This window comes from Taudactylus pleione, unplaced genomic scaffold (assembly GCF_031769625.1).
Source record: "Taudactylus pleione unplaced genomic scaffold, aTauple2 ptg000374l, whole genome shotgun sequence".
Taxonomy (NCBI): Eukaryota; Metazoa; Chordata; class Amphibia; order Anura; family Myobatrachidae; genus Taudactylus; species Taudactylus pleione.
In genome coordinates this window covers 347,190-372,526 of record NW_028284775.1, presented here as the reverse complement: position 1 = coordinate 372,526, position 25,337 = coordinate 347,190, and the positions used below count along the sequence as shown (strand labels likewise).

Below are 25,337 nucleotides of genomic sequence, written 5' to 3'. Positions count from 1 at the left end.
GAAGAACCAATAGGATTATGCCAACTCGTTTCTATTGTATTGCCCACTCTCTTTACTGTATATATTCAGGCTCTCTATTTCCAGTAGTTAGTCATCATATTCTTTCTTTTGACGGAGGCTTCACCTTTGATGCCGGAAATCTGGATCCAGAGCGCCTGCGTATGTATCGACTGTACCTTGTTTATGTATAATCTTTTACGCTAATAGTATTTAGATCACAGCGTGTAACTAAATGCTTTTTATGTGAATAATAACTTTTTGTGCTTTGGAACAACACTCAAAGTCTGGAAAGCAATTATTTCTTGTGCGACTTACAACGCTAAATAGCGACATTTAGGTATATAGATCATTAGGTATTCATAGTTCATTAAATCTTTTAAGTGTGTACCGGCAATCATGCGATGTCCAGGATGAAGGCAAATCACTCTGAACATCAGCATGACTGCTGGTCGTTTATGTGTGTACCCACCCTTATATTCCCGAAGATGAATCAGGCCCTGTGTTACTAAACAGAACTATACATTGTTTCATTTGAATTCAGCAAGATAAAATCCACTTTCAAAACAAATGATTTTGCTAACTGGGGCTTGTTGTACGTTTTCCTACTTCTATGGAGCTTTTCATCAGTATCCTATCACATTTATATGAATATCTAGGAACTCAACACATCAATAGTGAATTTATGAACGCATTTTTTAACAGGATATCCAATTTAATAAGGTTCTTTTAACTTCCGCTTCATGAAGCTTTTATTGTTTATGTATGTTTATATATTTATATGCTATAATTCAAGAGATTACTTTTCTATGTTAGAGTGTATGGATAATTTTTTTTTAAGATTCAGGGGTCTATTTACTAAGCAGTGTTAGGAGACAGAGTGAAAAGGGATAAGGTACCAGCCAATCAGCTCCCAACTGTCATTTCACAGGTTCTGTTTGAAAAATTACAGTTGGGAGCTGGTTGGCTGGCACCTTATCACTTTACACTCTTTCTCCTAAAACTGCTTAGTAAATAGACCCCACAGAATTGCACTATAGCAGATGATACCATTTTACTACTGTTTGTTTGTGAAGGTTTGCACACCTTCCAATTAACAACAGCGACTGTGCATGAATGTATCAAAGGTTAAGCACCAGTGACAACTTATTTTTTACATTTATAGGAATTTACTGATTCTGGAAACACCTATGGGCCTGATTCACATCTGCACGTAATACCGATATTACGCAGTATGAGCTATTGTTAGCCATTGCAAATCCATACTGCAATCACACACACAAAGAGGCATCACATGCAAAGTGAGTGACAGGTAGTCAGCATTTGGGGTTGATATTGGGGGGGGGGGGTGGTTAGAGAAACGCAGCTGTGTCTGGCCGTTTAAACACTGTTTTCTGGGGAGTGCATTAATTAGCTACTGCGTCCTTACTCACAGCAGGAGAACCCTCTGCGTGTCTGCGGCACCTTAGACTTACACAGAAACCTAAAAAAGAACTACTAAATAGTTACTGCACTAGAATTCAATTGTTTTTTTATTTATACTTAAATAGTAAATTAATTACAGTTTGCTCTCTATTATTGTACAGGAGGCTTGTTCAGTTATACCAAAAATTATTTTATTCACAACATCAATATATGTTAAAAGATAAAACTACACATACTGTATATAGCAGTAATCATGACATCAGTTTGCTGTTTAAGATCTACTCTTCATATATATCATTAATGTTTATGTGTATAAAATGATATACATACTCAAAGATACTTCACACATAATAATATATACTTCACATAAAAAAAATCACTGGTTTAAAATCCCTTTTGCTATATTTGAAAACCAGTCCACACTTTGTTGCAAATCTTCTAGTTTGATAATATGTAGCCAAATGTCAATCCAGTGTTGTAATATAGCATGAATATACACTTTTGTTAACAAGCTGGCTGCTAACAATATAATGTCCAGGTAACTAACTGGCGTCCCAGTATTACCATATGCAATCCAAGCGATCCTTGCTATATAAAGATCTCTCCCCCACTCTTACATCAGCCAATATCAGGGCCGGCTCCAGGGGTTGGAGCACCCTGTGTCGGCTCTTTATAGGGCGCCCGACCGAAATTGGGGGTGTGGCCTAATTACCATAGGCCATGCCCCCTATGTGATGTTATTTGGAGGTGTGTCTGCATGGCATACGCCTCCAAATAATGTCAGGCTGGGCGGAGCCTCACTAGCTGGACTTCCCCCAGCCCTCTCCCGTCACTGAATGGATGCCACGCGGATGTGCGCACAGGGGCGCCGAGAGGGGGGGTGCGCGTACAGTTTACCTGGGCCCAGGCTTCCTGAGGGGCCCGGCGGGGGCCCGGGTCTGGCGCCGCCCCCCCCTCACTTCCTCCCTCCCTCCCTCTGCAGCAGCCCAGCACACAGCGTGTGCTGGGCTGCAGCGGGAGATTGCTTGCAGCTGCTAAGTAGCAGCCACAGCAATCTCCTATGCCTGAAGGGGGGAGCGATCACACTGATCGCACCCCCCACTGGCTTTGCGCCGGGTTGAGGGGCTCACAAGGGGGCGTGGCCACGCCTTCTGAAATTAGGCCACGCCCCCTCTTTACCGGGGCCCCGCGCGGCTCTCTACGCCCCTGTGTGCGCAGCATCCATTCAGACTCCGGCACCATTTTTTTATTCATGGGCTGGCTGCTGGCACTGACAGGCAGGCTGTATGTATGTGGTGGGGTGCGGCACACCAGCACATTAGTCACACACACACACACACACACACACACACACACACACACACACACACACACAGCCTGCCTGATGTGATGGGGGGATGAGCCATGAGCTGCATTCACTTACCGTCTCCTCCGCACCATGGACGCCCTATTCACCTTGTCCAGGCCTCCAGTGTCAGCGGTAGGGCGAAAGCGCAGCAGCAGCATCAGTGTGGTGGGTGGGCTGAGCAGAGCCCAGCATGACAGTAACAGCCAGAGAAAATGCCGCCAGAATATCAGCTCGCCCTCTGTAGGTGGCGCCCTCGTGCGGCCGCTCAGGTGGAACATGCCTGGAGCCAGCCCTGGCCAATATATATTGTGAATCTACCGTTATTCCGTATCACCGCGTGGCCAGGCTTTAGTAAACTTACAAAAAAACAGGCACTCTGTGTCCTTCTCGTGCCAATGGATGGAGGTGGGGAGATGCCGCTGTGCAGACACCACAGCTATATATCACAAAGGTAGAGAGATCTTAGTGGTACTGTGCAAAATAATCTCTCAAACAGAATATCAAGGGGACATTAAAAAGTCAACGCGTTTCGTCCCATGGAATGCTAAGACTTTTTCAAGACTAGAGACCAGTGTCCCTAGTGCCTCTATTTATTCCCCTGAATTTTAATTAATTGATCGCTTAATCCATGACAAATAAATTTTAACTGGATTGCAAGTTTTCAAATCTCTCTTATAGCTACACTAAGGAGTGTCTCATACAGCTATATATATATATATATATATATATATATATAGTAAAAGTTCCTACATAAATCTAAATATCTATGATTCTGCTGGTATTCATACAATAAAGGTATTATGTATAAACAAAAATAATAATGATTGTAATGTAGAAAAATAAATTGAAATAAATATAAATAAAAATGGTAATAATACCATATAACATATATCTAAACACACCATAACATTAAACGAGCCTCCTGTTTTTATTTAGATAATTATATACCATTTTGATTTAATCACATCTGGACCAACTAATCTGAGAGTATATAAAGGTATTTATGATATCTTTAAAATATTTGCAATTATCTCATATAGATATACCACATCAAAAACAATTATGAGTACATATCCATATGCACAAATTGCACCAATAATCCATATGTACCTATTACAACAAAAATGATTTATATATAACTTAATTGAGATCTATTGGGTCCTTAGAGTCCAAGACATAATAATATATATTGAACAGCATGCATTTATATTCATATTATTATTTAATATTATTATTAATATCCATTTCCCCTGTATGGTTCTATGGAGAAATATGTGCTTCTAGCTATAAGAATGTATCTTTTCGAACCAATCACAGTCAATTATACAGATATTTTCATCCTATTTGATTTTACTCCAGGATTATTTATCATACTCAATATACTATATCTCATGCTAAACCAACCCAACCATCTTCCTCCCATCTGAATACCCAATGCATATAATCAACCTTGCTTTAGTTCCTCCTATTCTTATTAATATCATATAAATCAGTTCACAACGTCCCTCATGTCCCTCAGCATATAACCTATTTTCCTATCCTTTCATTAGGACATAAATAACATATTAATATAGCATGTCCTGTCATATAATAGTCCTGCCCTAGGTCACGGCGACCGACGTCCCTCATGACTTACAGGGCACAACCAAGACATGACACAGAGTAACTCATACATGTGAATCTTCTCTATACAACCGCATATTACTTCCCATTAATCTTATTTTAAATGGATATCCTAATTATTCCAATGCTATATAGTCTAAAGCATCATTCAATCCTTTTGGATTAAGAGTGTCCAATTTGAAGATCCATGCTGATTCCCCTATACAAAGTTGATGAAATCTGTTCCTTCCCATCTTGGTGTTCTTAAATTGTTCCACCACCACGATGGATAGCCATTTAGGGTCACCACCATGGTGGTGGAGAAAATGACATGATACACTATGTGTCTGTACCTTATTGAAGATATTTTGTCTGTGTTCTCTGAATCTACATTTAACTGATCTTTTCATTCTCCCTACATATTGTAGGGAGCAAGGGCACTGTAGAACATATACACAATATGTTGAATCACAATTCAAAATTCTCACCATTTACAGAGGAGGTGATACTCTGGACTTTATTCTGCATATGTTTACAGGGTAAACAGACAGTTTTGTTACACCGATAGTTCCCTCCTGGTTGTGGTTGTAACCATGTGTCTCGGAAGGGGGGGGGGGGGGTATTTTCTCTACTTTCAGTTAACTGGGTGCCAATAGATTTTTTAAATTTGTATTCTTTCTAAAAGTAATCAAAGGTTTATCCTCCATACATTTTCTCAATATAGGGTCTTGTTTGAGGATAGGGAAATTATTATATATAATGTTCTTTATCTCTCTTGATTTTATCTTAAACTTAGATATAAAGGTTACAGGTTCAGATATATCTACTCCAGGGTTTCCATCTTTCCTTTTTATATTTGTTTTTCTAATATTGCCATTAATTGGTTTATCTATAAGAAGATCTAATCTATTTATAGACCTAGCATATTGTTTTGCATTCTCTAATATATATTCTGGATAACCCCTTCTTCTAATGATTCAACATTTCTTCCACCTGGGAAAGAAAATCTTCATCCTTGGCACAATTCGGCCTTAATCTTAGGATTTGATTTTTAGGAATATTTTGTATCCATGGTTTGTAATGTCCACTAAGATAATGCAGGTAATTAACACCTACCGGTTTTACATAATTAGATGAAACAATAACATCATCTTGTACTGAGAATGCAATATCCAAGAAATGTATACATTCGTAACTAAAGGTGTGAGTGAACAAAAGATTATATGGGTTAATGTTTAAATAATTAACAAATTCTAGTGCTCATGCTAAACCCCCATCCCAAATAATAAAGAAATCATCAATAAAACGGCCATAGAGGACCAGTTTATCTCTATATGGGCCAGTCCATATATGTTGTTCCTCAAACCGGCCCATATAGAGAATCACGAAACTCGGCGCAAACCTGGTCCCCATGGCCATTCCTAGTGCTTGTAGATAATAATTATGATCAAATAAAAAATAATTATGAGTGAGTATAAATAATATTGCTTCTAATAGAAAGTCATGTCATTTTCCTGAGAGATTTAAATCATTATCTAAATAATATTTAACCACATTGATTCCTGCTTGATGTGTAATATTTGTATAGAGTGCCTGGACATCGAGGCTGAGAAAACCCCACCAGCATATCTCAGAGGTTTTCTGTAATATTAGATGTGAGTGAACCTATACCAGAAATAATAGGACGCCCTGGGGTGAAACTAGTGATTTGTGAATTTTAGGTAAGTGATAAAATATAGGGGTGACAGGATGTGCACAAAACAAAAACTTAAACTCATCCTCAGATATTGCATTCTCAGTGATTTGCTAGATCCAACATGTTTCCAAATGTTGTTCGATAAAGGGGGGTGGGATCCCCAGGCAACAGAACATAATATTTTTGATCATGTAATTGTCTGTTAGCTTCCAAGATATAATCGGTTCTATCTTGGATAATGATTCCCCCCCCCCCTTATCAGCTGGCTTAACGACCAAAGAACAACTATCTTTTAGCTGTTTCAAGGCTAATCTTTCCTTTTTAGATAAATTTTGTTTAAATGAAATAGGATAATATTTACTTTTGTTATCTGGTTTTTGACACAATGTTTTAAACTCATGGAGTATTTTACTTTAAAAAATGTTAATAGCAGGGTTTTTATGTTCTATGTTTTATGTTCTATGTTTTATGTTCAAGAAGAAAAAATTGTGATTTCTTCTTGAACTTTGGTCTCACTGATGCATCTGACTGTGTATCTACATCAAAGAGCATGATATCTGTAGAGTTTTCACTAAGTAGTTGTTCTAAGGTTAGAAGTCCTTCTTGGTCAGATTCATTCAACACAATTGGTGTCTCTTGAATCCTTTCATTATTCGGTTTTTTGGAAGCAAAATAACATTTCCTGCATAATTCTTTTTCTTTGAACATATATTGATGTTGTGAATAAAACCATTTTTGGTATAACCGAACAAGCCTCCTGTACAAGTTTAAATAAAAAAGACAATTGAATTCTAGCGCAGTAACTATTTAGTAGTTCTTTTTTTCCCTTTGGTATTAAATTTAGGGTCCTAACTAGACCCGAGTTACTTGCAGCAGATATCAATTAAATAATCATACTATAAATTGTGAACAGCACCAGGAAGGGTAGTGAGCTGCAGATGTCAGATACTTTCATTGGACGTCTCTAAGCACTGGATGATGGGTGAATCATTAGCAGATTTTTAAAATTGCGATCAGTAAGATACTGTATCTCAGCTGCGATGGCATTTGCGTGCGGATCTGAATCAGGCCCTGTGTCCATATGGGTCCTCTGCTTACACTAAGCCAACTTTGTTCCAACTCCATTCCTCAGGAAATTCTACAGTGCATGTTTTCCATCTACATCCTTCAGCACAAGTGCATTCCTTACTGACTGACACATTTTATTATTTCAACAGGTGGCACTAATTAAGTAACTTTTGATTCTGTGAGGAAACCTGAAAATCATGCAGTTAGGGTTCCATGAGCACGTGCGTGTAGACCACAGGTTCTCAAACTCGGTCCTCAGGACCCCAAACAGTACATGTTTTCCAGGTCTCCTCATAGAATCAGAAGTGATATAATTACCTCCACCTGTGTATCTTTTAAAATGTGTCAGTGAGTAATGAATACACCTGCTGGGTGACCTGGAAAACATGAACTGTGTGGGGTCCTGAGGACCGAGTTTGAGAATCCCTGGTGTAGACTCATTGCTGACAATAGTGATCTGCTGTGATGCTCACTTGTTCCAACATATATTGATCTGTTTAACAGGTTTCAGTAGTGGGCTTCAAATACAAAGTGCAAACAGCAAGCAAACTCCTCTGTAGTAGTGTTGTGCAACTTCAACTTCACAAGTGTCCGGAAAGTTCATGATAGTGACTAAAGCTGCGCTGTCAACAGAGGATCAGAATTTAGCACCAGCTGATGGTAAAAGGTGGATGGAATCCTTGAAAAAGACTATTGATATAAAAGTGTGAGGAGGGGTGAAAGGGACACATATTACCATGTTTTTTAATGTGTGGAAGTGCACACATCCTGACAAAAAGGTCATGCCTTTTCCTATAATTTAATGGGATGCAGTCTCCATCTTCTCGTTGTAGTGCAGCCGAAAGTCACATTTCTAGGTGCTCTTTGTCTAGTCTGCACCTTAATATGTGCTGGAAGTACAATTTAGACACAATGGTGCTAAACACTGATGCATTTAGTGGTGCATACTGTAAATGAAGCCCAGAAGGCTCAAGCCCTAACAAGCAAGCAGGTGAGTCTACCTATGTTATGTTATGGACAATTAATTTCTAGGTAGGCTATATAGCTGGAGGACTATGACTAATCACTGGTACATCAAAAAAAAAAAATGTAACAGCTGAGAAGTAAAATTTGCCTGTTATCAGAGCCGTAAGTAGACTTTTTGGTGCCCTGTGCCAGAGAGAGCATTGGTGACCCCCCCCCCCCCCCCAGACACACACACATTTTTTAATGGGGAAGGGCCAGGGAAGAGATAGGAGAGGCCAGGAGATGCTAGGGATAAAAGAAGAGGAAGCTACAAGTGAGAATGATAATAAACAGGAAAATTGACAGGCCCAAACAGCGCCCCCTGTCCTGCGGTGCCCCGTGGCACAGTTGCACTACCCTATTTACAGCCCTGCATTTATTCACTTCTCTCAGGGGGTGATTCAATTGTTTTGGGCACCCCTCCACTGGGCATCTATACAATTTGATGCCCGACGGAGTAATTCAATTGTTGCTCTGTTCAGACGCCTAAATCCGCAGGGGACATATTTATTCTCACAGCCTCCTGAGGTGCGAGAAGAAATGTGTGCAAAGTCCACTTCTTTAGATGGGTTTAGCCGTTTTGCGTGGCTAATCCAGTGCTTTTAGGTGCGTTAAAAATTAATGGGCGCCTTAATGGAAAAACAACTGAATTGCTCCGTTGGGCGCCTACTCGTATAGACGCCCAGCAGGAGCTGCACAAAACAATTGAATCGCCCCCTCAGACAACCTGAATAGGCCTCTGCTTTGCTAACACAAATCCCATCACAACAGCATCACCAAGGACAGGAGACACCAAATCAACCCTAGATCCATATATAATTAGCAATTCAATTACTAACACCGTAATTCACCCATGCTTTTTCCAGTACCTTGCACCTTTGCAGGGATGCACAGGAAAATGCACAATGTTAGGATACCATATGTATATGTGATGTACACACTGTTCGTCATCTGTACATTGCACCACGCATGTGATCTTACTTACATGTAACTGAATTGATCCCATACAGAGGCTATATAAAACGCAGACCTACAGTCTAAGTCGGGGTATTCAACATGCAGACCTCAAACTGCTGTAGAAGTACACATCGTAGTATGCCCTGCCACAATATTACTATTATGGCATGCTAAAACTGTGGTTGGGCATTTTGGGATGTGTAGCTCCGAGATCGGTATGAAATACAGCCGGTGGTTCTAATCCCGACGCTGGAAGATCGGCGGTTCTAATTCCGACAGGTAAGTATTTTACTATTCACTAACCTAACCCCCCCTAACCCTAACCCTACCTTAGGGATGCCTAACCCTAACCTGCCCCCCAAGTGCCTAACCCTAACCCCCTCTGTAAGTGCCTAGCCCCCCTTCCCTGAAGCCTAAACCTAAGTCTCCTGGGGGGTGCATAACCCTAACCTCCCCCCGTGGGTGCCTAGCACAACCCCCCCTTCCCCTAGCCTAACCATAATCCTCCCGGGGGGTGCCTAACACTAAGTCCCCCCCCGGGAGCCCCTAACCTAACCCTCCCCCCCTCGGCGCCCCGGCTTACCTTCGATCGTGATGCTGGGCGTCGGGCTCCCGGCGTAGGTAATATGACAGGCGTCGGGATTTCAACGTCTATCATTAGACCCTTGCCGGGATTAGACTGTTGGGATGCATCCAGACTGCATACTGTAGCTCCACAGCATCTGGAGGCATATGTTGAAATTCCCTGTTTTTCAGGGGTTCATTTATTATTATACTGCAATAAAGTTGCTTTTTATTGCTGCTTATTGCTTGGGTAAAAAAAAAAAAAAAAGAGATCACCTCTCACCATATAAAAACAAATTATCATACAGGTTGAGTCTCCCATATCCAAATATTCCAAAATATGGAATATTCCAAAATACAGAATATTTTCAGCATGACTGAGATAGTGAAACCTTTGCTTTTTGATGGTTCAATGCATACAAACTTTGTTTAAGGCATAAAATTATTAAAAATAAAGTATAAAATGACCTATAGGCTTTGTGTATAAGGTGTATATGAAATACATTTGTACACAAACTTTGCTTGAACCACAAAATTATTGAAAATATTGTTTCAAATTACTTTCAGGATGTCTGTATAAGGTGTATATGAATCATAAATGCATTCTGTGTTAAGATTTAAGATTTGGGCCCTATTCCTAAGATATTCAAATATGGTATATAAATATTCCAAAATACGGAATATTCCAACATCCAAAATACCCTTGGTCCAAAGCATTTTGGATATGGGAGACTCAACCCGTATCACCAGGACAGCAATGCTTAATGGCAGTGATGCAATTAAAGCTAAGTTACTGCTTCATCAGACCAATCTTAATAATATGAGATATGGTAAGAACTTACCCTTGTTATCTCTATTTCTACGAAGTCCATAGGGTTCCACAGGATACCTTGGGGTATAGGTGTGACGTCAGTCGCAGGGCACCAAAGAGTTAAGCTTTCAGCCTCCCAGGATGCACTAGGTCCCCCTCCTATACCCCGCCCCCGGGCCAAGGCACCTCAGTTAGTTACCAAGCCATAGGCCGGAGGAGGAGAAGGAAGAGAGAGAACAAAGATCTGGACACATACAAGAATCACATTCTCACCAGAGGGAGACGGAAAACCGGTGACCAGAGCAAAGCCCATCTGCAGCACAGGTGCGACAGGGCGGGAGTCCTGTGGAACCCTATGGACTTCGTAGAAATAGAGATAACAAGGGTAAGTTCTTACCATATCTCATATTTTCTACTTCAGGGTCCATAGGGTATCCACAGGATACCTTGGGGATGTCCCAAAGCAGTATCCTTTAAGGGTGGGGACGCTCCTGTGCAGAAAGGAGAATCCGCCGCCCGAAGGAAGCATCCTGAGAGGCGAAGGTGTCAAACCTGTAATACCTCACGAAGGTATGGACAGAAGACCACGTAGCAGCCTTGCAGATCTGAACTGCCGAGGCACCACGTCGAGCTGCCCACGAAGGACCCACAGACCTAGTGGAATGAGCCTTCAGAGAAGGAGGGACCGGTAGGCCTTCATGAAGATAAGCTTCAGAAATAGCCATACGGATCCAGGCTGCCAAAGTTTGCTTTGAAGCAGGCCAACCCTTTTTACGGAAGCCAAAGAGGACAAACAAAGCGTCCGACTTCCTAAACGAAGAAGTGCGGTCAACATAAGTCCTTAAGGCCCGCACAACATCCAAAGAGGCCTCACCCACGGAAAGACCCGGTGAGTTAAAGGCCGGAACAACTATTTCCTCGTTAATATGAAACTGGGAAACAACTTTGGGAAGAAACTCGGGCCGAGTGCGGAGCACTGCCCTGTTCCCATAAAAAACCAAGAAAGGGGGTCTACAAGAAAGAGCCCCTAACTCAGAAACACGTCTGGCCGAAGCAATGGCCAGAAGGAAAACAGTCTTAGCTGTTAGCCATTTAAGATCCACTGAGCCCAGTGGTTCAAACGGCGGTCCTTGGAGAGCCCTCAGGACCACAGCCAAATCCCAAGGCGCCACAGGTGGAACAAAGGGCGGCTGAATGCGGAGAACACCCTGCATAAAGGTGCGCACATCCGGGATTGTAGCAATCCTACAGTGAAACCAGACAGATAGGGCCGAAACTTGTACCTTCAAAGAAGCAAGGCGAAGCCCATGATCTAGTCCCGCTTGCAGGAAGGCGAGAATCCGAGACAGACGAAACTCCCGCGGTGCATAACCTCTCGGTCGACACCACTGGAAGAACGTATGCCACACGCGATGGTATATCCTCGCGGAAGACGGTTTCCGAGCTCGTAACATGGTACGCACCACAGAGCTGGAAAACCCCCGGGACCTCAGCATGGCCGTCTCAACAGCCACGCCGTCAAAGACAGCCGAGTCAGGTCCGGGTGAAGGCAAGGACCCTGAGACAGAAGGTCCGGTCGTAGCGGCAACCGCAGAGGAATGTCCACGGACAGACCCTGAAGGTCTGAGAACCAGTGCCGTCTGGGCCACGCGGGAGCTATCAACAGGAGCGTCCCTCCTTCCTGTTTGAATTTCCGGATTACCCGTGGAAGAAGGGAGACCGGACGGACAGAGCATCCACCAGAGACGCCCCTTCGTCTCTTGTGCGAGACCCGTACACCGGCAACTTGTTGTTGTGCCGGGACGCCATGAGGTCGATTTCTGGAAGACCCCACCTGTCCACCAGTAGTTGAAAAACGTCCGGGTGCAGGGACCATTCCCCCGGATGAACGTCCTGGCGACTTAGAAAGTCCGCCTCCCAATTGAGCACTCCCGGGATGAAGACCGCTGATATGGCCGGAAGATTGCGCTCCGCCCAAACCAGGATCCGAGAGACCTCTACGAGAGCCGCCCGACTGCGAGTTCCTCCTTGCCTGTTTATGTAGGCCACGGTGGTAGCGTTGTCCGACTGGACCTGCACCGGGCGACCCTGGAGAAACCGCTGTGCCTGCTGGAGAGCATTGAAGACCGCACGGAGTTCCAAGATATTTATTGGAAGCTCCGCTTCTGTCGGCGTCCACCTGCCCTGGAACAAGTGTGGACCCGAAACTGCTCCCCAGCCCCGAAGACTGGCGTCCGTTGTCAACAGGACCCAATTTGGAACCCAGAACGGACGTCCCTTGTTGAGGTGGGTCGTCTGTAACCACCACGTAAGGGACAGGCGAACCTCCTGGGTGAGCACAATCGTCTGGGACTTCAGAGACTGAGTCAGCCCGTTCCACTTGGACAGGATCAGGTGCTGCAGAGGTCTGGAGTGAAACTGGGCGTATTCCACCATGTCGAACACCGACACCATGGAGCCCAGTAACCTCATCGCCGAGTGTAAGGACACCCGGCGGCTGTGCAGACAACTGCGCACCCTTGACTGTAAAGCAGAGATCTTGTCCTCCGTCACGAAGATCCTTTGCTGTCCCAAGTCCAATAAGGCTCCAAGATGCAGAATCCTCCGAGACGGGATTAGAGTGGACTTCTGCCAGTTGATTAGCCAGCCGTGCCGTTGCAGCAGTGCAATGGTCAGGTCCAAGTGGCGTAACAGGAGCTCTGGAGATCCTGCCACCAATAACAGGTCGTCCAAATACGGCAACATGCGGACTCCCTGCAGCCGCAGAGAAGCCGCCATGACCGCCATCACCTTGGTGAAAACACGTGGTGCTGTTGCCAGGCCAAAAGGTAACGCCCGAAACTGGAAGTGGTCGCTGCTGATTGCAAACCTGAGGAACTGTTGATGGCGCCAAAGAATAGGGACATGCAGGTAAGCGTCCTGTATGTCCAATGACACCAAGTAGTCCCCAGGTTCCAGTGCCAGAATGATGGACCGTAGGGTCTCCATCCGAAACTTCGGGACCCGCAAAGACTTGTTGAGTGCTTTGAGGTTGAGAATCGGACGATATGACCCATTGGGTTTCTGTACCAAAAATAGATTTGAATAGAAACCCTGGCCCCTCTGGGAGAATGGAACCGCCACTATAACTCCAGCCTGGAGCATAGTGTGCAATACCTTCCGCAGCTCCGTAGCCTTGTTCCGGTCTGATGGGAGACCCGTGGTGAAGAAGCGAGCCGGGGGTCTGTGCCGGAAGGAGAGGGCGTATCCGTGGGAAACCACCTCCAGAACCCAAGTGTCTGTCGTAGTGGTCGACCAACACTGGGCGAACTGTAGCAGGCGGCCTCCTACCCTGGGATCCCCCAAAGGGAGGCCCGGACCGTCAGGCCGCAGGCTTGTCATCTGGCTTGGGGGCCGGACGTCTGGTACTCCATGCCTGCTTCCGGGGCTTGACCGATTTCTTAGGGCCAGCCTGTCGAGGAAACGACTGTGGTTTGGGCCTGCCCTGGGCCCTAGATGACCGAAAGGACGATGGTCCCGAACCAGAAGGAGCAGCGGCCGACGGGAGACAGGCAGATTTGGCTGCCGCCAGCGTGGCCACAATCTTATCCAGATCCGGACCGAAGAGAACTTCTCCGGTAAACGGCAACGCTTCCAGACCTTTCTTGGAATCTGCGTCCGCCTTCCAGGATCGCAGCCACAAGGTGCGACGAGCAGCTACCGCTGCTGAAGAAATTCTAGACACCAGAGTACTAATGTCTAGAGCCGCCTCGTTGATGTAGGTGGCCGAATCACGGAGATTGCCAATCAACTCCGCCTGATCGGCCGGACAGTCGGATTCAAAAGAAGCCTCTAATGAATCCGCCCAGCGCTCCATCGCTCTGGCAACCCAGCAAATGGCCATAGCCGGCCGTGCTGCCCCCCCTGCAAGGGAATAAGCGGACTTCAGGCAGATTTCTACCTTGCGGTCCGTAGCATCCTTAAGGGAGGACATGGATGGCATCGGCAATGTGGCACTACGGACAAGACGGGTCACGTGAGAATCCACCTGTGGAGGGGATTCCCACTTCGCAAAATAATTATCCGCGAACGGATAAGCCACCGCCAGGCGTCTCTGCGGCTGGTATCTTTTGCCAGGTTGTTTCCACGCCTCCTCTAAATGGTCCACCAACTGACCCGAAAGAGGAAAGACTGTGGCATCGCCCTTCACATCTTTGAAAAAGGCATACTTAGATTTAGCCGCTGGGGGAACTTCGTCCTCAATCACCAAGGCTGTGCGGACCGCCCGAATAAGTCCAGGAATATATACTTTGGACTTAGCATCAGCGTCCTTAGTATGGAGAGGTTCCTGATCGTAAGGATCTAGAATCTCCCCATCATCAGACGTCCCTTCGTCATCCTCATAAGGAGCGGACAGAGACGCCACCGGCCTTTTATGAGACCGCATCACAGACTCCCCTTGCAACACATCCGACAAGTGCTGTACAGAACTCGTCAGGGAGTTAACCCACGCTGGCTCCTGAGAACCCGGGAGCGGGGAAATAGGGAGACTGTGGGGTACCACCAATTGTCGTGGGAACCCCTGCATGGGTGACGACACCACAGACTGCTGGGACAAACCCATCGGAGTAAACGCGGGCTGCGGAGCTAACTGGCCCACTAAAGCTGTTAACGCCTGAGCGAAACAAGCCCAGGGCGGCTCCTGTACCGGTGCTGTAACCGTAATAGGCCGCGCCATGGACAAACACTGCCGGCAAAGGCCCTCCGCGCTACCCTCCCCCTCCGCTAACGGTACTTTGCACGTGGTACACTGTAGCCGGAGGGGAAAATCACTTTCAGACATGATGGCACCACGTATGTGACCTCTCTCACCAATTAAGTATTAAATAGGCGAGAGACCACCCTGCAGCACCGCACCGCAAGGGCTTTAGCAGAAAGAACAGGGACAGTAATAAAGCTGACAGTTTAGAGAAGAAAAGATTACAGGCAGCAGCGCTAGCACAGTCACATACAATGCAGAGAAATAACAATTCCTGCACTAACAGCGCTGATCACTCAACTACACAGACACAGGGCCTGGTAGGACACAGCGCTGCATACACAGACCTGACCACAGCGGAGGAGAGGTATGCGGGGGGACCCAGACCACGATGCTTCCGTCCAGCGCTTCCAGCAGCGTTCACCATGCGTTCTGGAGAAGATGGCCGCCGAGGAGCAGAGAGGAGGCTGGCCTGGGGGAGGAGCGCTGCCACAGGACCAGTCGGCAGCATGCAGAGAGGGCTGTGTGCAGCGGGGGAGGCGCCGGCTGTGAGACAGGGAAGGCGCGCTCCCCTGGCATGCATTTAACCCCTGGGACGCCGCAGCGCTACCGCTCTGCTGCGGTCCGCTGTCCCAGGGGGTAGTGGAAGCGCAGGTTGGTCGCCTGGCTCCACGCTGCAGCCAGTCCCCAGGGAGCCCCCTGCCTGGGGACTTAGGACCATGTGATCAGCGGGGACCCACCGCGGGACCCCGCTGCTTACCTCTGTCCCCCTTGAATCCGGCCATGGTCCGGAGCATCTGGGGTCACCGCTAGCTGTGACCCCAGACGCCCACCAGCATCCCCGGATCAGTACCGGCGTTCTGGTACCGGCGGGGTGTAGGGAAGACAGCATGGACGTCATGACTGACTGTCCATGCTGTTCATCCAGTTGTGCAGCCACAGCTGCATGAAGAATAAGCTTCAGGGGCTCTTCTAGCCCCCACTCCAACAGGTGCACCCGACTCCGGCCGGGCACCAAACTAAACTGAGGTGCCTTGGCCCGGGGGCGGGGTATAGGAGGGGGACCTAGTGCATCCTGGGAGGCTGAAAGCTTAACTCTTTGGTGCCCTGCGACTGACGTCACACCTATACCCCAAGGTATCCTGTGGATACCCTATGGACCCTGAAGTAGAAAAAGCATTTTTTCCATCCATTTTCTTCTGTTATCACCATTCTGACATGTACCTTCTGAATACAACTCTGATTTGATAAACAACATCCATGAGCAATAGAATCCCATAGAAAAAAAGTATGCAAAATCATTCCTATATCCATTCACATAGAAATATATATATAAAAAATAAATGTTACAATGTTTTGTGTATTCAGAATCTCTTAACCTTCTGTGAACCAGGTGGAAAAAATCAAAATGACGAACCATGCGGGGTATCTCATACCCCATGCTATACAACACCATAAGTATACTAGCTCAGTATGACAGTAATTCCGACCATCATAAGATAGATTCTTGTCCCTTAAGGTATAAAAATAAAACAAATGAATAAAAAGGTAATAAACTCTCTTATCTTTTAAAATAAGAAAATTAAAATAAAACTATTTTTTAGTAAACTAAACTTATAAGTCTTCTAGGAACAACTTTTTTGAAAAAGTGCTGCATATACTGTATGTCTTCATCCTGAAGTCGAGAAGACATTTCAAAGTTTATGGGGTGGATTCAATTAGTTGCGAAAAGCCGCAGTTTGGCAAAAAGTTTAGACTTGTGTGAACTTTTCGCCAAAAATGCATATTGTGCTATCCTATTAGCCATAGCAAAAATCGGCGATAGTTTTCAACATCTCAGAGCACGTGAAAAAATGTGGGAACCCCTTATTTTGGGCTAAATATGTGTTAGAACTGCTTGGACACATCCCCTAATGACTAATTAGGCAAAAAAGGTTTTTAATTAACTTAATTCCCCCTAAAAATTACATGTCAGTGTTGGGGTCAAAATGTAAAAAGTGTTGAAAATTAGTTTAAAGTAGTGTGGTAGGTAATTTGGGGGGATGTATGGATGGGACAAGTGGCTGCAGCAGGTGTATTTTTAACTTTTTTTAAAAAAAATACCCTAAAATAACACAAAAATATACTTGCACCCATTTTTATGTACCCCTAATTTAACTGCAGCATTTATTTTGCCCCCAAAAACTTGCTTTATATAATTTTTCCAAAGTTAAAGAAAAATGCATGTAACAGCCATTTGACACAATTTAAAACCCCAACCCCTTTGATTTGTCCAATAATGCACTTGTATACTATTACCCAATGTTAGTTTACCATTTTTGGGTGTACAGGCACATTTCCCCATTTTCAGGTGCAGTTTTCTACATATATTTTACAGGCGAATGCTGCATCGAGTGTTTTGTAATAGTATTACCCGAAAAACCCATAGGCATACGTGACTGTGGCCAAAAGTAACACATTCGGGCAAAGGGTGTGAAGAGTTCGCACATGTGAAAACTTAACGTTTTCGCGTATAATTGAATCCGGCACTATGTTCCTAATACCAAACATAAAGCAGTAAAGATAACAAAAATATGTATAAAAAAGTTATAAAAAACAAAATATTGTATGCTGAACCAGGTGTGGTATGAAATGCACACATGCACTTTACGCACGTGTACTCGATGCTCTAGCGCTCACCGCACTAAACCGCTGTCACTACACATCGCAACTCAAGGTACACCAAACGACAACTTGAGCGCAGTATTTTTTTTAAAAGTTATAGGTTACTGTAAATCTTGAAGGGGTATGTCACATCCCACCTAGTTCACCAAAGGTTAATCATAGCGTAACATCCTATCCAAATATGGCTGAAACTCTGTAGTATTCATCATCAGGCTGTCAATACTTCCCAAGCAAGAACTTGTTTACACTATGGCCTAGTCTCAGTATTATGGTCTATTTTATGTAAGTGTTGAAAAGACGTTTAAACAGGTTATTCCATCAATGCACACAGATGACAGAGGAAGCAATATGCCAGTTATAACGGTCATTGTTTTGTGAACATAAAAATTTAACAAATGCACAGAAACCAGATAAAATATAATAACCACATCTGTGCTGTGCATATAGAAGTAGAGCTGCCTCCCAGCATTAGAAACAAAGCAAAGATGCACTATATACATACCCGATGTATCTCTTGCTGTAACTTTCTGTACCCGGCACACCCACCTCCTTCCCTGCAAATGCAACATTGATACAAAACGACTTTTTTACACTCAACAGCTAAATTTAACTACAACCCATTTCCTTAAGATTGCAATCCTAGTTTTATTTATTCTTATTGCAAATTACATTCATTTTTAATTGTTTGGATTACTAATACCACGATTGCATTTCAATTCATTGTGCTACACAAAGGACATACACAACACTACAATGACAGACCTGAAATGCCTCCACCAATGACAATCACATCGTAAGTGTCACTCATGGTTCTTCTACCTTCTTCCTCCCAGGAGCCTTGCAGGTGCGTATGTGACAGTCTGAGAGTGAGAGACTGCTGCTGCTGATGTCTATGTGACAGTCTAATAGAGTGACACGGTTTATGTATCTACGTGACAGCCTCAGAGTGAGACTGCTGCTGGTGACGTGTATGTGATCTCCTGAGAGTGAGACTGCTGGTGTACAGCAGCACAGTATGTGACAGCCTGAGACTGCTGCTGATTGCTGAGTGACGGCACAGCTGGTTACACGATTATACAGTAAAACCAGAATGCGCCGTGAATCGGGATTGGCCGGGGTGGTGCGGGGGGGAGGGAGTCTGGAATTGGGATTTTCTCTGGGTCAAACATCTTGTATAAATTCTCATGTTACGTAACATTATAACTAACCTATACTGTAAAGTCATGGTAAAAATGTTATCTTACAAGAGATTAGTGCACTTTATCCTCCACTACAGAATGTTTATTCAGCTTTATACTGTCTTGTTAGATTTAACATTACACTTTAAAAATGTTCAGAAATATAAAATACAGACCCAGTAACATGGCTGCTTGCACCAGTACAAAATGCTTTGCTGCTGGATTCCCCTCTCAATTTACAATTGCAGACACCTGTGTTGGATTCATTAATTGAAGAAAAAAGTGTTTTACCATAGGAAACTGTGATCATAAACTAATACCCCTCACACATTTGCTGCCTTAAGATCTCATCTTCAAGCGCCTGCTCAGCACGTGATAGCGATGATATCACTGACCCGGCAATAAGCCAGATCGGGCCGTCAGGATGGACGCGATAACAAAATCCTGGGTACAACCCGGCATCGCGATGTGACAGGGGTATTAGTGGGAAGTCTGTGAGCTGAGCATTTTGTACCTGGAGAAAGGGGTCCTGTCGGAGGGTATGTGTTATATATGCAGTGGCAGTTCTAGGGGCGGGCAAGCAGGGCTATAGTTCTGGGCACTACAGCCTGGGGGTGCCGCCGTCTAATCTGATGGCGCCCGCTCTTGTCCCCCGCCATATTTGCAAGCTGTGGCGCCCGTTGAGCCATTAGTTCCCTCACACTAGGAGTCCCAGTCTCCCAGAATGCCGGGGCTGGGCATGTCATCGTTGTGCATGGCAACTGTGGGAGAGAGAGAATGGAGAAGCAGCAGCAAGGACCCATCTGCCTTCACAAGGTAAGAATTAGGCAAATGCCCCCTCCCCCGGCAAACAGCTCCAAACGCAAATGCAGCGTGTAGGTCGCATCTTTTTTTTTTTTTTTTTTACTATGGCCACGCCCCCGATCAAAGGAAACTTTCACCCTGTGCTCCGCAAAGGCTAGAATTGCCCCTCTATACATGCACAAGGAATAGTTTTACTTTAAATCACAGCATCTGTGTCACTATTACATGATCAATCTACATTTGGCAATTAAATCACGTTAGAGTATTATATATCTCTTTTAACTGCACATATTGTACTTATTTATTCAGTTTTTACTGATACCTGGTTTTGTCTTACCATTCTTCTCCTTCCTAGCTTTAAATAAATGCACCATCCAGGGTTTCCCCACATGTAACCTGTACTAACAATTTGTGTGAGACAGCTAGGCCATGGCTCTCCCATGGGAACTTTGGCAGGCATATTTACTTACGTTTTCCTGCAAGTGAAATAGAATAAGTCCCCGTGTAGGGTACTTAAGATGTCAAGTGTTTATTAATTATGCAATTTCAACAGGAAGGACTGAAAAGCATAAGACTCCTGATGGACAGGCTTTCATTTTACTAAAAAACAAGTTCCTTATGTTTATACATGTAGGATACCTTTTTTATAAAAAAAAACTGATTCAATCAGATTGTCTCTTCAGGGGCAGCTCTGATATCCCTTCATTGCATCTGGCCGACCACCAGTGAGGGACTTTACCTAGGGCCTGCAGGGCTGCAGCCCCCAGTAAAATCTGTCACCTCAGCGAGCCAGTTGCAGTCTGTGGGCCTGATTCAGCAAGGATCGCTAATGTGATCATGGTAGCAATCGTGTACGCAAGTCTGCTGTGAGAGTATGGTAATGTTTGTAATTGCAAAGAACTCGTACAGACAACATGCAGATGCCCACTTCTCCTCTCACACATCCGTAACACCTTGCAATTCAGCCAAAACATAGGTAACATCGAGTACCATCGGAGCCATCAGACCTCGCTTATAAATTTCTATCTTTCCTGTACGTAGTGAGTACACAAGCTACGTATGGCATTGCAGTGACTAATTTATGCACGCCCCTGTAACGGCGTTCAAACGCAGTGGCACACCTGTGTTCGGCCAACCACTCCCCGTAACCACCCACAAACGGCACTTCCTGCCAATCACTTTACAAGTAATCTGCATGATCTCTGCAATCGCTTTCTCATTCGCAGTGAGCCACTTGCACACGCGCACTGCAATGCATACTCATGCACAGAACGCAAACATCGGCCATCTGCGTACGTATTAGCATCTGCAATCCTTGCTGAATCAGGCCTTGTGATTACACTGGCTACATACCCATGAATACAAAAGGCTTCATTCCCACTTGAAGAGCATTTACTAATAACTTTTTCCACACTGTAATGCATGTTGTACAGATGAGCTCTTTCGTACTGTTGATTCATTTGCACCAAATAGACCCTCTTGTCGTGATACTCCCAGAATTACAATGGCCCTAATTTAGCAAGGATCGCAGTAGCAAAGACGCACGCAATTGGTCGATTAATTTGCATTGTGCATGCGTATGCATCCCAGTGCACAAACTAGCCATTGCGATGGGAACCTGCATTTGCAGAGGCTACACAGACTCGGAGCACATTGATTGACTGGAAGAGCCATTTGTGGGTGGTGATAGGGGGGGCGGTTGGGTGAACGCAAGCGTGCCAGTGCGTTGGAACGGCTTTGCAGGGGCGTGTATAAATTATCCACTTCAATACCATATGCACCCTGAGGGCTCATAGGACCTCATTCAGAGCCGCTCGTAAGCGGCCGTACGATCGTTCCGAGCGATGTTCACACATCTGCGCATGCATACAGTTTGTAATACGCATGCGCGAACCAGTCAGTGCGGCCGAAAATCGTTTGTTCGCTATATAGCGAATGCCTGCTATTTTCAGTGACAGGAGGAGGCGTATGTGGGTGGTAACAGGGGAAGGTGCTTGAAAACGGGGAGTGGAATTCAGAACGCAGGCGTGCTTAAAGGTCAAAACGGGCGTTTTATGGGTGTGCATAATTAATACAGCAGCGTCATTGACCACGTCACTTGGTTGTTTTAAAGTCAGAACTGCTCGCAATATAGCGGTAGGAAAAACCAACCACAAGAATAGCGAGCAGTTCATACGCTGTTCGATGTACTCGATTAATCTAATAAAGAGCGGACATGACATATGATGCGAGCGGCCAGGGGGCGTTTTTTTTCAAAAAAACGACCGCATGTTTTGTTCGCTCGTTCAGACATAGAGGCGGCAACAGACCGCAAAGAGCGAATGGTTCATTTGAATAGCCACCCCCTTTTTCTGAACGAGCAAGCGCTAATAGCGTCCGGCTCTGAATCAGAGCCTTAGTGTGTGCTGAAGTTAGTAATTCCTGAGTGAGGTCTGACCTGACTTAACTGTGCATATGGGTCCGATGTTACCGATTATTTTGCTATATTGCCCAAGTATACAGATGTGTGTAAGGGGAGGTGGGTGTCCTTTTGTTAGGCTGTGATCGCAATGCGATTGGAAACATTTGCATTTCACCGCAAATATGAGCAACTGCGGTGCGTGCGTTGTAGCAGAATAGCGATCCTTGCTGAATCAGACCAATGTCTTTAATATGTGACCTCAGTTTTTATCAGTACCCAAAGGAGAAGCTTGGCTAAACCTATATCAAAATCTTGAATGTGCATACTTGGATAATGTTGTTATGTAGGGGTATATTTACTAAAGATCGATTTGAATCGATTAAAAATTCGATCAACATTGATGTTGTGTTTCTGGGGCTAAATCACAGATTTACTAACAGACAATTTTTTTTTTTTTTAAAGTATTAGTAAATGCGTGAATTAGCACTAGAAACAACATAGATGTTGGTCAAATGTAATCGATTTTTAATCTGACAAAATCGTTTAAAATCAACCTTTACTAAACACTGTATATCCCCTAGAGCAGTAATTTTCAACTTTTTCAACTCGAGGCACACTACACAAGATTTTAAAATTGCCAAGGTACACTATCCGCCTATGCGTTGTGCGTGACCCACATAAAAATATAGATACATATTGGCCTCCACAGGAATGGAACACACTACATTGGCCTACTCAGGAATAAAACACACTACAGTACAAGTGCGCTGAGCTGACCGCCGCGGCCCACTTGACAACCGCTCGCGGCACACTAGTGTGCCACGGCACAATGATTGATAAACGCTGCCCTAGAGTATACATACACAGCTTGGTGTTCTGTTTTATATAGTGGGTTCGATATCCACTACGGCCCTAACTGTGTGGAGTTTGTATATTCTCCCTGTGCTTGCTTGGGTTTGTTCCGGGTACTCCGGTTTCATCCCACACTCCAAAAATATACTGGTAGATTAATTGGCTCCCAACAAAATTAACCCTTGTGTGTATGTGTGTGAGCATGTGATAGGGAATATAGACTGTAAGCTCCACTGGGGCAGGGACTGATGTGAATGGACAAATATTCTCTGTAAAGCGCTGCGGAATATGTGTGCGCTATATAAATAACTGGTAATAAATAAATAATAATAAATATACATCCAGCCATAGATTCTTCAGCTCCAAGATTAATCAGCCAGAGAGATGTTTATGAGACAACTCCACAGGGATAAACAGATGTTTTATATATTCAAATAAAAAAGGTAATACATCAGATTTCCCCGTCCTGCAGGTGCTGGTATCTGGTGCTGATGAGGACTAAGGTCCCGGCTGGAGGCTGCAGCATCTGGGTCTTGTTCACAATTCACTGCTGCAGCTCTTTTTCCACCCCTTCCCTCCCACTCTCCGACTCTTTCATCCCGCTCTCCTCCTCCTACTCTCTGTCCTCTCCCTGATTTTCATCTTTTATTTGCTTAAAATTTTTAATGGTGTCTTTTATGGGTCTCCCCTTCCTTCCTCCAGTAGTACCAGCTGCCTCTCCCCCTCAGTGCACCGCAGATGGCAGTCAGTGCACCCCTTCTATCCTCTTGCATCAGCTGCAGACCCCCCCTTCTTCCCTTCCGCAGCAACAGCCGACGCCCTCCCCTTCCACCCTAACACACAGGGATGTGCGTCCCGTCATACTCCTAAGATTTGATATAGAAATGATTAGAACACAAAGAAGATAATTTTAACTTATTAATATCTTCCCTGCTTATTGTAATCATTTTATAGTTAACACTCACCAGCTTTGTGGAGTTCCCTGGGACTGCAGGGAGATGATAGATGAGGCAGAAACAGCTCAGATCTGTATAGTCAGACACTGCTTGCAGAGCTGTGGGCGGGGCAACACCACAAGCAGTAAGCTGCACAGAAAGAGAGCTAATAGAGGCTTGCCTCTGAGTATGGGGGACATGCCTTGTGCACTGATGGACACCTTGGATGTGTCATTTGACCAGGAAGTGCAGTGCAGTGTTTAGAGATCGGAGCTATCAGCAGCAGCAAGACAAGTCACAGTGATGCAGGTAGGAGAATCAATGGACACTGAATCTTAGTGTAGTGAGGGGAGAGTTACAGTAAGTAGGGGGTGAGACATGCTTCCAGCACTCAGACGCATCTCCATGTGTGCCTCCCCAGCCATTTACCTCACCACACGACACTGCTCCCGAATCAGCTGCAGACCCCCCTACATCCCTCCCACAGCAGCAGCCAGCGCCCCCCTTCCACCCTCAGCCGCTCCTTCCCTGTGAGGCAGCGGCAACAGTCTCCCTCTCCAGCCCATTAAACAGCAGGCAGTGCTGGGTTGGGAAGGGAGGCTGCTGCCGGGCAGGGAATGGGATACACTTATACCCTTCATAGCATGTGCCTTATAGACCAGCGATACACTTATACCCTTCATAGCATGTGCCTTATAGACCAGCGACACTTATACCCTTCATAGCATGTGCCTTATAGACCAGCGATACACTTATACCCTTCATAGCATGTGCCTTATAGACCAGCGATACACTTATACCCTTCATAGCATGTGCCTTATAGACCAGCGATACACTTATACCCTTCATAGCATGTGCCTTATAGACCAGCGATACACTTATACCCTTCGTAGCATGTGCCTTATAGACCAGCGATACACTTATACCCTTCGTAGCATGTGCCTTATAGACCAGCGATACACTTATACCCTTCGTAGCATGTGCCTTATAGACCAGCGATACACTTATACCCTTCGTAGCATGTGCCTTATAGACCAGCGATACACTTATATCCTTCGTAGCATGTGCCTTATAGACCAGCGATACACTTATACCCTTCATAGCATGTGCCTTATAGACCAGTGATACACTTAGCTGGCCACAGGACTTTCAGCAGTTTAGGAGAGTATGCGCGCTGTTTTTTCATAGTACCGGTACCTTTTTTACCATAGATATAAAACCACAATGTAGTATATAAAACACTGCTACTGTATTTCAATACAACTAACTAGATAATGATCAAAAATTTTGAA

At 44.8% G+C, this 25,337-nt stretch overlaps 1 protein-coding gene across 2 annotated transcripts in view; it reads right to left on the bottom strand.

The window, feature by feature from the left end:
- Positions 1-18,911, bottom strand: part of LOC148508169 (amine oxidase [flavin-containing] A-like) — a 125,667-nt gene extending 106,756 nt beyond the window's left edge. Inside the window, exon 1 of one of the 2 annotated variants that reach the window (XM_088444909.1) lies at positions 18,638-18,911. In XM_088444909.1, the coding sequence (XP_088301035.1) occupies positions 18,638-18,683 (46 nt within the window). In that variant the 5' untranslated portion in view covers positions 18,684-18,911. The remainder of the gene's footprint in view (positions 1-18,637) is intronic. The other variant, XM_088444908.1, reaches the window with a different exon arrangement.
- Between the last annotated feature and the right edge of the window lie 6,426 nt (positions 18,912-25,337).